The 14,348-nt window shown below is 43.2% G+C and overlaps 2 protein-coding genes across 4 annotated transcripts in view; one reads left to right on the top strand and one right to left on the bottom strand.

The window, feature by feature from the left end:
• The window catches only part of LOC119466431 (protein NEDD1), a 31,479-nt gene extending 22,501 nt beyond the window's left edge, over positions 1 to 8,978 (bottom strand). The window contains exons 1-2 of the mRNA XM_037726944.2: positions 8,718 to 8,978; positions 3,478 to 3,572 (exon numbers count right to left, since the gene is read on the bottom strand). Of these exons, the coding sequence (XP_037582872.1) occupies positions 3,478 to 3,572; positions 8,718 to 8,835 (213 nt within the window). The 5' untranslated portion in view covers positions 8,836 to 8,978. The remainder of the gene's footprint in view (positions 1 to 3,477; positions 3,573 to 8,717) is intronic.
• Positions 8,979 to 9,416: 438 nt separating this feature from the next.
• LOC119431745 (nucleolar protein dao-5) overlaps positions 9,417 to 14,348 on the top strand; it is a 61,578-nt gene continuing 56,646 nt past the window's right edge. The window contains exons 1-3 of one of the 3 annotated variants that reach the window (XM_049657085.1): positions 9,417 to 9,689; positions 10,530 to 10,605; positions 10,690 to 10,802. In XM_049657085.1, the coding sequence (XP_049513042.1) occupies positions 10,540 to 10,605; positions 10,690 to 10,802 (179 nt within the window). In that variant the 5' untranslated portion in view covers positions 9,417 to 9,689; positions 10,530 to 10,539. Of the gene's footprint in view, positions 9,705 to 10,529; positions 10,606 to 10,689; positions 10,803 to 14,348 lie in introns of all 3 variants that reach the window. The other 2 variants (XM_037699216.2, XM_049657086.1) reach the window with 2 other exon arrangements.

The following is a 14,348-nucleotide window of genomic DNA, read 5'->3' as shown; positions in this document are numbered from 1 at the left end:
CAATCTGCATTCTTCCTTTCCTTGGTAAAGTGATTGAAAAGCTACTCCTCACTAGTTTAGTGCATTACTTGTTGAAATGCAACATTTTGTCCACTCAGCAATTCGAATTTAATCATGGATATTCTACAGAACTGGCACTTATCACCTCTGCTAAAGAAATTAGGCCAGCTATTGACAGAGGCCTAATTTTGGAATCTATTGATCTGATGAAAGCCTATGATATCATAAACCATCGCATACTGCTTGTTAAACTTGAATCCTTCGGCATATCTGGTCCTTCTCTAAACTTCACTCGTAACTACTTCAGTGACGGATCTCTGAAGGTACAAGTTAGCGGTCATCTCTCGTCATCCAAACTCATCAAGGTAGGAGTCCTCAAAGGATCAATTTCAGGACCCCTTTTATTTTTGCCCTCAGTAACTGCTGTTCTTAATAAGACAAACTGTATATTATATGCTGATGACAATTTTTACATCCAGTAACACAGTTGCCACACTCCAGTCTAAGCTAAACATCAACCTAAGCAACATTTTATGGTGCAAAAATAACCAGCTGCTCATCAATCCCGCTAAAACCACATTCATGGTGTTCCATTCTCGACGAATTTCAATCGACATTCAACCTTCCAATAAAATTGCCAATTACGTTATGCCTGTTTCAAATAAAGCACGATTTTTTGGCGTCACCTTAGATAAACTGAAATTTCATGCACATGCTCATTCAATCATGGAAAAGATTGCATTTGGCATGCACATTATCATCAAGAAACAATTATTTCCAACCTCACATTGATCTTTGTGCTTTGCTTACATTCATAGTCATCTTTCGTATTGTGTTATCTTGGGCCAATACATATTTTACCCATATTGAACATCTGCAGCACCTTCAGAACCAACTATCAGTCCACTTGAGTTGCATCGTAAATGGCTGTTCCCAAAACTTAATAGTCTTCCACTATGGCAATTATTCCGACAAATTATCTATAATGGCATATAGGTTCATGACACATGATGTTTACATTGAATACATTAATCCTGAAGAACTTGCAACAATTGCACTCTCTTTTCTCAGCGGAATAACCTTTTGCCTGCTGTAATAAATAACTATGGCAAGTTTAGAGCTCTGTTTTCATGCATAACAATATGGAATTCATTGCCCCTAAAAATGTCTTCACTTTTTGTGTGGGCAACGAAGTATTTTGTAAGGAAATTGAGCAACTCGTTAGAATGTTATACTGTTTTTTGTTGGAATGCTTGTTCACTTGCTTGTGCTTTGACTACTTAGTATTACCATTATTGTATGTACATAACGATATTGTTCGGAATTAATATACATAATTAATAATATTTAGATTGATCTCAGGTCTGCACTTTTTGTATAATTGCCCTATTTATGTAATCATAGGAGGTCCCGCTGTCAGTTTTTTCTAAACTCTGGGACCTCCTGCTGTGATATTTCTTTAGCATAGAAATCCAACATGACTTGTGAAATAAATGAACTCGCTTCGCTCGCTGCTGCAAGCGGCGCTTCCTCACGCCAGCGTTTGACAGCGCGTGTCCGCGCTCATCGAGTGTGATGTATTCCTGTTTGCATGTGGGCGTTGACACTATGCTTGTTAATATAGTTAATAAGCGCATGTTTACAAGTTCATACAGACGATAAAACTACTATCCTTAATTTGTATAGCTGTCTACTAATTTGCTACCGCAATCTATGCTTCGGCTTTCAGGCAAAATTAAGACCTTTTCAAACGTAAAAATTAAATTGTGTGCAGTTCACGACTACTACAATTTCTCAAATTTTCCAGTTTTTTGGTTCTTGTGTCTTTTTGTTGGTCCCGTGAAAACATATCAGTGGGGTTCTACTGTACTACCACTAATACATGGGGGTGCATGCCCTTCGTTACCAGATACGGTTACATTCTGTTAAGCGGCTGGCACACCCCCGTATGATTTCAAGCTTTGGCAGATGTCCTACCTAATTGTGCCTGAGTGTCGTCTGCTACTACCACATGACATCTGGTAATGGCGGCACATGCATTCTCATGCCCCTTGACTTCCAGTCTGGCAGTAGACTACCATAACATCTCAGTTGTATGTCTTGGGACCTCAAATAGTATTCCCGTCACCCAAAACTGGTTATAATTCAAAAGAAACCACAATCACAGCCATACCAAAAGGAAAGTAAGACATCCTTGTTTGTTTACGGCCCCTACTTCTGACTGAAGAAGCCATGTATAAGTTTCTGATGTTAATTCTTTTAATGTCATCAAGCAGACACTTCCATACTGCGTAATACACTGCACTCATTCCTTCACTTATGTGCAAATACCACACTGAGCACTTTTCAAGTGCCCAAGGTCTCCACCAAAATCATTGAAGACTAGGATTTTACGTGCTAAATACAGAAGTATGCTACAGCTGTACTCTTAGTGTAAAATGTCTTGTAGTAGCTAAGTAATTCACATAAACCAATCAAAGCAGAACAGTGTGCAAGATGTCCTGAAACAAAAGACATGGTGATTAATACACTTGACCCAGACTTTTCCAAAATTCATATCCCTCTGAAATTCGGATGCACAGCGACTACATCAATCAAGGAAAAAAAGATTTTCAATTCTAGATTTTTGCAGTGACAAAACTCGTGACGCGATTATCAGGCATGTTGTAGTGGGGGGACTCGGGATTAATTCTGACCACCTGGGGTTCTCTACCGTGCACCTATGTCCAAGTACACTGAACATTCTCGCATTTCTAACCCATTGAAATGTGGCCGCTATGGCTGAGAACTAAACCCACGCCTTTGTGCTTAGCAGTGAAATGCCACAGCCACTAAACGAACAAACTACGAGAGTGCACCAGCTGCACACCAGATGAGCTCTGCCTGTATCAAGCAGCTTGCACTCCCACACTCCTGACACCATGAGTTTCCAACAAAAAACAATAGGGGGAACGGTGGCGCTAGTGTCTATGAGAGCTGCAAGCATTCCCATTCAGTCAGCATGAGAATGATGGTTACGCAAATGGATTTGCCTAAACTTTGTCCTTGTGGATTCAAATGGCTTTGCAACATTGCAAGTTGATCATTTTTATGCAAAATAGTGCATTATAAATGCCCCAATTCACAGTAATTAGTCATGTGCACAGTCCCATTGCCTTCTGCACTTAGGAAAGTAGGACTGTTTCAAAATTTAGGCCAATAAAGACTGCTAAATAGTAAATAAAGCCACAAGAACATCTGAAGCCAGATGCACAAAGATCAGATTGTACTGTCCTGTATTAACCATTATTCCCGTAGAAGCTGAACAATTTTAGTGCCGAAAATCCCTGCAGTAATTTTTGCAGGAAAACTATGGTTCATGCTAACAATGCTTGTGACTATACTACGCGAGAGACTAAGAGGTACCACTCCAGGGCATTGCTTTGCGCAAGCAACTAGCCAAGTCAAGACCGAGTGCTCGCACCCACGTATGCTCACCTCAACACTCATGTGCTCTTGCCTGTGCTTACTACTGGTGAACTCTGTGATGTTGATATATTTGCATAACTGGGAGACAGAAGCCAGCCGCCGCCCTGCAGGAAATGGACAATAAAACTGAGGTCAGAGATGACGCGTCAACTCTGAGCAGGTCTAAAAAAATATTAGATGCCATATCGGAAACATGGAATGTTTCCAAAATGTGCTGGAGTGCCCAGAGACTTTTCTTTCTCGATTTTAAATTTCTAATAGCATCTGGAAGGCAGTGATCTTTTCTGCAGACAAAAAATGCACAAATCGGCTTAAAAACATCCCCTGAACATCACATTTTGCAACAACACAGCTGCGCAAACGCTAAAACTACATACAAACTTGTACAGCCTGGTAATAGTATACTCGTGGCCAATTTGCTCATGGACTCGTGGACAATGAAAGGAAAGCTACAGAGGCACACAAGTGAGGGTGTCTGAAAAAAGTCCCTCATTTTCATTCGCATTACTTTAGGCTGGGGAGAAGAAAATGCCTTACTTGCAACAGCAAAATAAAACAACATACAACTGAGTTAAATATTACATATATTTATGCTTTTCCCTTCTGCGTCTTGGCAAACATGAAATCATTTCACATTAAAGCTTTGCCATTTCAGTATTTGTTCCAAGAAACCAAGTGCTATCAAACTCTGCCAGGCTACTTGGTGCAGTGAATGCCACCCCTTTAACTTTTACTTCACTGCCACAGAAAGTTGTACACGAGTATAACTTTATTTAAAAAAGAATGAAAGAAACCATACATTATGTGACAAAAAAATTACCAGGACAAACACCAAAAAATATCAGCATAAATACAAGAAAAATTGCACCTGGTGAGAGTATTAGTCTTGTAGTAAACATTTCTGCAGACAAGCGAGATGCAAGTAAGAACGAGACAAGATGGTGATTCAGAATGGCACCGTTAAACCTTTAGGGCAAGAGAAAAACGCCCGAAGAAAATGTTTTTCATCTAAATTTGTGAAACACTAATCAGAATTATCAATGCAAATAACTTTTTCTTGCACTAAGCTTTTCAGCAATAGATTTGTAACCTGTCAGCAACCACAGTTGGAACACAAAAAGTGAGCTTCATCCCGAGCCACCTATGGCTTCGTGTGGAACTTATATAGACAGTTCTTGTCAGATGTGAAACAGGAGCACACTGTACTTGCTTTACATTACGTGCAAAATACCACTGCAGCCGGAGTGTTTACATCAGTCTCTCCTTGATCTGTCAGTGTTTTCAAAAGTAAGCTTGGTACACGCCAAACCTTTTCCTTGTCCTCTGTTCCAGCTTTAATACAACAAATGATGTTGACTCCGGATCGGATAGTACGGAAGGCTAAAATAGAAAAAATACAAAGCCCGTTTTATATGCTGTAAATACTGACGCACACTCTGTTACGGCCATGTTAAAATCTTGTAAGCTAGAAACACTGGATGAGTGCAGACAAGCATCAGCTGAGGTTTCTTTTCAAAATTGCGAAACGACCCACAAGACTAAGAAAGTGTTTTATTTGCAACCTCCAGAAAGAAGGTATGCCTGTATAAACCACAGCAGAGCTATTCAGCCTTACTTCACGAGTACTGACATTTTCTTCTCTTTTTTTCCCCCCATACAATATCAATGAGGAATAGTTTGCTTGATGCTGTTGTAATCAATGAACATGCTACCGATTTTAAATGTGCATTGGATACGTACTTTGAAAATTGTGTATTCTGAGCGCTGCTTTTCTGAAATTTTAAGTGCCAAAACCATAACCTGATTATGAGACACACCGTAGTGGGACTCCAATTTTGACCACCTCGGCTTCTTTAATGTGCACCCTATGCATAGTGCAAAGGCGTTTTTGCATTTAGCCCCCACCGTGGGTAAAATGCCAAAGCCACTACGGCACTACAGCGCGTCATTTTCCTTTGTTGACGGTCCACTGTACAAGCGTGAGCAAAAGTATATGTACCACAGGATCGGCGAAAAAACTGAATTTCTTAATTAACAAGCATAAAGTGAAATTAATGGGTACACTGAAAAGTTCGCAATGCCAATTTTTGGACTGCAGTCCTCAATTTCAAATTGCGTCCACGGGCAAAGGAAAAAAATTGGCTTTATCGCGCAACCCCTGGTCCGTATACTTTTGCTCACGGGTGTACATCAGCAATTTTGTTATGTATCACAGGGTCTTATGTATCAGTGATTTTTTTTTTAAGATTACCCTCCATGTAATGACTCTGAGAATGGGGTTGACAGACTGTATCTAGTTGACAGTACAAATAAATAGATAAATGATGCTGTCTGCTACTCAATATTGGCCGAAGAGTAAGCCCGAAGCTCTTAAACCGAAACTCAACAAGAAAATACATTTTTCATTTGATGCCTGTATGCAACACTCGCCCATAAAGGGTTGATCAGGGTCACACACTCTGTCATGCTATTCACTACTATCTGTAAGCGATAACAGCAACTGCGCTTGGCCTCTGTCAACCAAAATCTGTTGTCTTAATAAAATTGTAGGGGTCTCAAAGCAAAGAAAAAATAAACCCTGGGGGGTTTACATGCCCGAAGCACAATCTGATTATGAGGCACACCATAATGAGAGACAATGGATTGACTTTGATCACCTGGGAATCTTTAATGTGCACCCAATTCACGGCCCATGGGGGTTTATTGCATTTCGCCCCCGTCGAAATGCGGCTACCACGACTGGATTTGATCCCGCAACCTCTTGCTTAGTAGCACAATGCCATAGCTGCTAAACCACCGTGGTAGGTCAAAGAGTAACTGTAGAGTTCAACAAGCTAAAACTGCAAAGTGAGTTAAATGAGGGATGCATACAAACTTTTCTTGATAACCTGAATATGCTCTCAAAACAATGTATAATGCTGTTCCACTGTTATGTTTGTAATTTTTGTTCCGTTACCTTTTTATTTGATGCAAACTTTATTTTTCTGTTCTGCAGAATCTGTTACCCCCCTTGACTCATTGCCCTTCAATGGGCCTATAAGGTATTGTGAATAAATAAAACCTGCGTTTCTTTTTAAAGCTTGCCCAGAGGCCTTTTGTGGGATACATAGGCACGTTAGCATAGGTGATTTACCTTTAGACACTAGCAAGCAAAACGTTTCTGAGCCCGGTAACTCTTTCAGCAATTTTGCTAGTGCCGATTTTGCCTGTTTTAAGTACTTGTCTGAATATGCTTCCTCAAAGCAGGTACTGCCCTCTGGTGTCCTTTCCGCATCAGAAGACTTTCAAGGGTATGGTTGAAGATGACGAGCAACATTTTTTTTGTGAGCAGAATTTTTCATGAACCTTGATGGCAACAGTAAAATTATAGAATGGGCCCAAATTCGTAAACCTTTATGTCTTAGTAAACTTTTCAAAGAATTTTTAGATGGCTTTGTAGCATCCTCCAAAACGACTAGCAGATACAATTAGAAAGCACCAAAGCAACTCACCAACACCAAACTTATGTGTCCGGCAGCTTTGAAAAAAGGGGGACAGAAGTTTTCAAGTGAGAACAGCAGAAAGGAAAAAAAAATGCATTCGTTCAGGCACACAGTGGTGCATTCGTGTTCACTGGCACAGTTTTATTTGCTGCAGCTAGCAATGTTAATTTAGGCACATGCTATTTCTTTGCGATCTTCATGCAACCTAACTGGCAATTTACTAATGACACGTCTACATGGATAAACTTGGGTAGGCATCACTGGTCTTAAATCCATCCATAACCGCACTGTTCGTAACATTGTTTTTTAACTACTCCCGCAATGCCAATATCCGATACCCTCGCCTTGCCCGAGCTACCACGAATGTGCATATCTGTTTTATAAATGCCAATATAGTGACATTATAAAGGATTCTATTTTTAGCCCCATCCATATCTCCTCCAGCCCAGATTGCACATTTAATATAAGAATAGCATAATGCTGAACTAGTATAATGGCTCTTATCCCAAAAACCAGCATGCAATGTGGAACTCCCTACATTTATCGACACTATCTCCGACAGCAAGCAGTTCAAGAATGCTGTACATTGTGCCTACTGTACACTAACTTGTTTTTCTTTTTATTATTTCGTTGCACCGTATAATGTTCTTTCCCACTTCTTCCTGCAATGCCTTAGGGCCTTCGGAGCATCTGCAATAAATAAGTAATAAACAGGCAAATCATAGTGCATTAGACAAGTGACGACCGCAAGGACAAAACATACAGGGTGTCTTTCGTTGCTGCAGTCGTCGCCTATCTAATCCGCTGCGATTTACCTGTTATGCAAGGCAAGTTAGCCCGAATTAGTTTTAGTGATCTACATGAAGCTGTCCTGTGCCCACTACCGATGCAGAGGGTGGCCAAGATTAGAAAAGCTGTATACTAGAGTAGTTCCACAACTGTGCTTGTATGGCAGCAGCGAATGGGCGTAAAGCCTGTCACAATTGCCTAATGTTTTCGGAGTGAAATAAAACATACCATACCATACGAGTTACTGGGATCTGCATACATCTGCAAAGTTTTTCTGTTTATTTTTTTTTTTCTCTGGCATATAAATGCTTTAGTTTTCTCATCCACCTGCAACCAAAGTGAGCGTGAGGCCACCAACATTAGTCACAAATAAAGGCTCATTGCATTCATGGTGAAATGTCAAATGCACTGTCTTGCAAAGTCACGATGCAACCGCGGTGTTGTTGAGCAGTATGGGCAGCCATACAACACATCTCAGCATAAATAGTGAACCAAACATTCACACACAAAAAAAAAAGACGGTGAGCTCGACACGACAAATTTTTCTCCCGAAAATGTTGGTAAAAGAAAAAAAAAAAAAAGCATAGCTTAAGGTGGAAATTCAAGGAGTGTTAGGGGCGTAGTAGAACTAGCTTAGCTAAGCTCGCCAGCAAGAAACGACAACACCGCCTCATTGCCGTGACTTGAATGGAACCTCTACAGAAAGAAAGAAGGGCTATAAAACAATACACGAATATTAAGAGGAATTAAGAGGCATTCGATAGCGACAACGCCGTCGCACGCGACTTCCCTTAAACCGAAAATGCTAACCCGAAGTGTTGCCTTACGCCAACAAATGCGCGAAAAGAACATTATCTAGAAAAAAGTTTTTGTAGAAACTATAACAAGCACGTCCGAAGAGAAAATTCTGTTCCAAAGCAGGGCACCAACCACGTTAAGCCACCATAGGCACGTTTTCAAAACCAATGCAGTACGAACCGTCAGCTGTCCACGAGACGCTCGAAACCGTCCGATACTTGTCAACGTTGAAGCGCAAGCATGGTTGCAGCGTCGAGGAGGACCAGAGCTGGACGTCTTCACCCGCAGTAGCGAACATCGTGGCAGACCGAAGGCGGCAGAGGATGCGTATAATTTAGGGCTTTAAGTAGCCCGTGCAGCCGCGTTCCACGTTAGCGTCAAACGAGAAAACCCGTGCGTTTGCGCGCGACTGCCCGCTCGTTGTCGTTGTCATGCACAAACTGCGCGCGCCTACGCAACTGTATTCGTGCGCGCCGGCACTGCAGGATGAGTTATTTTTGTTCCTCGCTTTCAACAAACTTGTGCAGGAAAAGTAATCAAATGCATTATTTTACTTTTAGTGAAAGGTTAATACACGGGTAATAAGTACTGTAGAAGGGATAACAAATTTCACTACATTGAACTTTTTCTCTGCGCGTAAGATGAATAACGGCACTGAGTACAGCGCTTTTTACATAAAGATATAACAAAATACAGCATAACAAAGCAATATTTAAAACAAAATCGACTACAGAAATAAAAATTAAATAAAAGTGTTTGTTTAAATTTGCTAGATACGTGTTTTATGCGAGTTATTAAGCGTATTGTTGCTAGCGCCACAATGATAGGATCCAAAGAAAACCAGAGTCGAGGCATTTCTGTGTTAGCCCCTCCTTTTTGAGCAACGCGAATGCGCAACTGCCGCCCGTTAGTTTTGGCGTCCAAACTGGCTTCGTTTCCCACAATGGAAATATGTTGACATCGTCGTCGAGTCGAAAAAATTTTTGAGTTCCGTGGTGTCAACGTATCGACGGTTTCGCGCACCTCGGACTCGTGCCCGCCCGAAATCGGAGCCGAAGAGGAGACAAAACGCCATCGTCGTTCTCTGGACGCAGCGGTAACGGCGCGCGCGCGCTCGCTCGCACTACGAGGGACCGGCAGCGTGCCCGAGCAGTGAGCAGCCTCACCGTGAGTTGTCGGGCGCGCGGGGCCAGCGAATTGGTGGCGGCGCTTCGTCCGTTGTATGTGACCAAGCGCGCGCACCCGACTTCGATGGTCGCTGCCGCCGTCGTTTTTTGTAGTTTGCGTGCCCCTGTGATTGTGTTCGTCTCTCACCTGGGGACGAAAAAGAAGAGCCAGCGAGTGCTGACGCTCCAACAAAAAAGATGTCGCGCGGAGAGCAAAGCTGCGACGCGCCAAACTGCCTCGCGATGCCGCGACTACGAGCGTGGGCTATTCAGCGCGCGTCGCGTTCGTACGGCGTCGCCAGTGGACGTGTCGAGGGAAATGCCCCGTTTCATTTCAGTTCTCGCGTACGATCTTTGATGAGTGATCGGCACCGTCTCGCTCTTTTCTGTCGCACGAACGCACGTTCTCGATGTGGCGCGCTGGCCGTGGCAAACTGCCGCGGAGTTTGACCTTCGGCGCGGCTAGAAATCGCGACGCACGTTGGAACAGAATGCTTTCGCGACTTCCCTGTCGCCTAATATCGACCCCTAACGACTGGGGACAGCGTGTGTTCAAACATTTAGCCACGTACTGTGTCCCATTCGTTCTATGCATGACTTCGCGCGTTTGGTGAGTCTAGCGTCTCACTAAATTGGGCTACTAGCGCTTCGCAATCGACATAAGAAGGCTCGGACGCCACCGCGTCTCATTGTCGATGAATCCGACATGTTTGTTGTTATGTAAGTAACGAAATCCCCGTGTTAGGCGCATTTGTCTTTTTGAGCAAGCCTCCTTTGCAGTGACCAAGTTGCAGAGACTGACGTTGTCATCCCTTTTCATCCATAGAACCTGAGTCATGGCAGGCGGTGACGGCAAGGATGGGTCGGAGCCCACGACCACGACACCTGTTTTCACGAATGAGGTGGGTGTTCTGCTTTGTTCACTGCCTGTGGCCAACCTCATGCATCAGGCTAATGGCACTCTTCTTTTGCTCTCTCCCGAGCAGCTGGACAGCCCGGCCTTGTTCGACGACCCAAACCTTCCCGAGGGATGGTACCGCAAGGTCTGCCAGCGGCAGAGCGGACGCTCGGCGGGCAAGTTCGATGTCTACATATACAAGTGAGTCGGGGGAAACGGTATCTCCTTTGCGAGCCGCATGATTTCAAGACTACGCAGGGGCTCCATTTGAGAGACAGCCGACTCGAAAACTAGTGCGGGAATTGGACGTGGATGGATCCACAAGACACTGTTCACAAGCTAGCTGCGTCATGTCTTCATTTCCGCCACTTATTCCCAATTACGCATATATTCACCAAGAAAAAGTGAAAAAAGCTACACCTCAACATATGCATCCCCAGAGGTTTCAGAAACTACACTGCAGCTAATTCGGTTTCTTGCAGGCCACATTTCGGAAGCTGTGCAAGTAGTGTGGTCGCAGAAGTCTTACTCTGTGGATCTCACAGTGCAGATGTTTGTTTATCTGCGATGCTTTCTGGGGAATAACAATTTCATATATTGCAACTAAAACGTGTTGATGCAAGGGTACATCAAATCGCATATTATTTGTGCAGCTTCGTGTTTTCAGTATGGGACGTACTGTGTTCTCGTCGTGAGTTCAAGCCGTGCACTGTGGTCGCAGAAATGTGTCTCTTCGCTCATTTGGTATTCAATAGGTTCATATCCGTGACGCCTTCTGTGTAAAAAGTATGTAATATTTTTCAACCTAAATGTTTGAGACTTCACTTTTAAATATTTCTTTCATAGTCTGTAATACACTATTTTTGGTAGCGAGCGCGACGAGCAAGAGAAGTCTCTCTAGTCTTTGTAGCATTGCCCACTGTGTATGAAACAAGAGTATAGATACTTAGGTCACTCTAGACAGCAGTTACTGCCAGGTGCCTACATCCCGTACCATTGCCCGTGCCCTGATGCTGTTGACGAGCTTACACCCGTGCTGTGTGGGCGCAGGAAGTGACATGAATTGGTTAATTGCTTTTACTCTGGGTGACACTTGTATACTTAATGGCATTGAAACTTAATGCCGCCTGTTGCGTATTGCTCTCTGGCTATTCATTTGGCTGTGGAACATGCACCCTTGCTCCCAGTGTTTGCAGTTACTACTGCACATGAACACATTCCTAAAGGAAACCTATTCTGTATAAAATATGCCTGTTGTGTCTTTAGTTGACGTTTATTCGCTAAATATATATATAAATATATATATATTATGTATATTATGATTGGCAAACAAAATATATTTACTGCAGCTACCATTGTGCTGTTTAATGTTATTAAGCATGCAATTCTAGCAGCGGCTATCGATAGGATGGCAATAACTTCACCAACGTGGCAAACATATTACCGTAAAATTCCAAGCAAGCGCCCCACCCGTGCAAGAGCCCCCCCCCCCCTAACTTCACTGCTAATTTCAAATTTCCGCGCCGTTCCGGGAAAGCCCCCCCCCTCCCGCTCCGCACCAACACTGGCCTGCCACATCCAGTCCACGAAAATAATGGCAAATTCCACAAATCGCACCAGTGCGCATCGGGGCGCCCTGATGAGCCATTTCATCGAATCATGATTGTACCTGGGTGCCCCAGTGGGCACACGAGTGCATCGGGGTGAACTGCGGCTGGCGGTCTCTCGCACGGCACAGAGGAGTTCCCTGCGGCACTGCGACATGATCACTCGGCGACAGAGGAGTGGTCACGGCTACGCTCTGGCATCGCCGGCAGCTTCATCGCTACTAATCACTCGCCACCGATATCGTCGCTAGGCCTTTTCCAGTTCACTTCGGATCTGTAGCAGACGCTCCCAAGCAGCAATGTTTTGTTACCGTCGTTACCGCTTTACCCTCTCCTTGCAATTATTTCACACGACGAAGAAAACATGCTGATATTTGCGGTGCCACCAGCTGCGGTTCGCTGTCCGCCGTCGGTAGCCATACACTGCAGCTGAGCTTGACTTTAGGGCTAAACGTTTCACCGTGGACATGGTTTTTAATAAAGTGAACATTACGCATCACTTTACTCTAGTGGACATAATTTTGCCTTAAATAAAATTTTAATGCTATTCCCACTGCGTTTCTTTTTTTTTTTTTTTTTTGTGGGAATATTTTGTCATTGCCATCTTGAATTTTGGTGCCGTTCCGGGATAGCGCCCCCCCCTAACTTTGCCGGTAATTTTGACTTACTCGAGTGGGGGCGCTTGCTCGGAATTTTGCGGTACTTAAAGGGACACCGAGTAGGTTTGTACATTCCAAGTGAAAAATGAAAGAATAATTGAACGCTTTATTCGTCTCAGTCGAGTAGGGAATGGACCCCAAACAAAAAAGCTACAAAAAGTATCTGGACATCTGGGGCGCAGAAAACAAATACAGGCATATGTTATACAGCTGCGGCACGCAGGCACAATTTATGCCAGCAAGCAATGGGGAAATAACACTTCAAAAGGACACAAGATGTAACATGAAATATTGGAGAATGGAAGATATACAACTAAAAAAAAAATGAAAAAAGCCCTGTATTATGTGCGTAGTCGCGGTCATCTAGGCCAGGTTTTTGCCTCTGAATGCCTCTGGTGAGCTGTAAGGGTGCTAGCAAAATGTTGCACTGTTTATCAGACAGCGGTACCAACCCTTCCCTTGGTTGCTATCTGGAAGTGGTGTCAACACCCTCTCTTTTCTGCTCAGTAATATCACAAGGACAAGAATTGGCTGTGGCATGGATTAGTGATTTAATGCTCGTTCATTGCATACCAGAGATCTCGACTCTAGCAGGTTTGATGCTTTCTGGTACCATACTGGGATTTATTGATCAGCTGCCTGCTACTAAAGTTCACATACTACTTGACTCCATATCGCCGCTGTACCACAATTAATAGTGCAACGCATGCGTAAAGGTCAGGTTACATGGAGAAGACTTTCACGACGAACTTCGAGCAGCAGAAACAGACGCCGCAACACGATGCTGATTGTTCACGTGCTTGGGCTACATGAAGCAAAAAACAGGCGGATGCCGCCGCACTTTCCCCACATAGCTGTCAGTGTTGCCAGACTCAATGTGTTTTTGTAAAATAAAAATTGGTAAAACGGGTTTTAATTACGTTATTTCATGGCAATTTCCAAGTAATTAGAACAAAAAAAAACTTTTCATTTGCATTTACCAACAATTTATACTCGTTTTGTGTGTTCGCCACTTCCGGCAGCCAAGTTCACCAGTCAAATTTTTTCTGGCTAAGACAGGTCACCAGCAGGCAGCAAACTTTTTGACGTCGGGCATTCGCCGCTAAATGAAGTTCGGCACTTTGACGCAGTGCTTTACTCCATGTAGCCCAGCCCTAATGCGGAGGTTGTGGGTTCAGCTCCCACTGGCGGCGAGTTGTTCTTTTGTTCACTTTCATTTCCCTTTAGCTTATTGTATCTAATCTTCAATTAAAAACTACAAGTAATTTTCTCTATGCTTTTTTTTTTTTGGCTTCACTATCCGTTGGCTTCGTGTGATGGTATCTCATGCAGGTAGCTGAAATTCTAGCTAATCCTAATTCGCATCTTGTGTGGTTATTTCATTTTATATGCAACACGCAACGCAAGCACCAACTAGCCCCATTAATTGCTTTGCTGAACATGATTCTAGCCTGTGGTTTCACTTGATTCGCCTTCCATTT

The sequence above is a fragment of the Dermacentor silvarum genome, chromosome 10 (assembly GCF_013339745.2).
Source record: "Dermacentor silvarum isolate Dsil-2018 chromosome 10, BIME_Dsil_1.4, whole genome shotgun sequence".
NCBI classification, from domain to species: Eukaryota; Metazoa; Arthropoda; class Arachnida; order Ixodida; family Ixodidae; genus Dermacentor; species Dermacentor silvarum.
The sequence above is the reverse complement of the archived record's forward strand: the minus strand, read 5'-3'. Positions and strand labels throughout refer to the sequence as shown.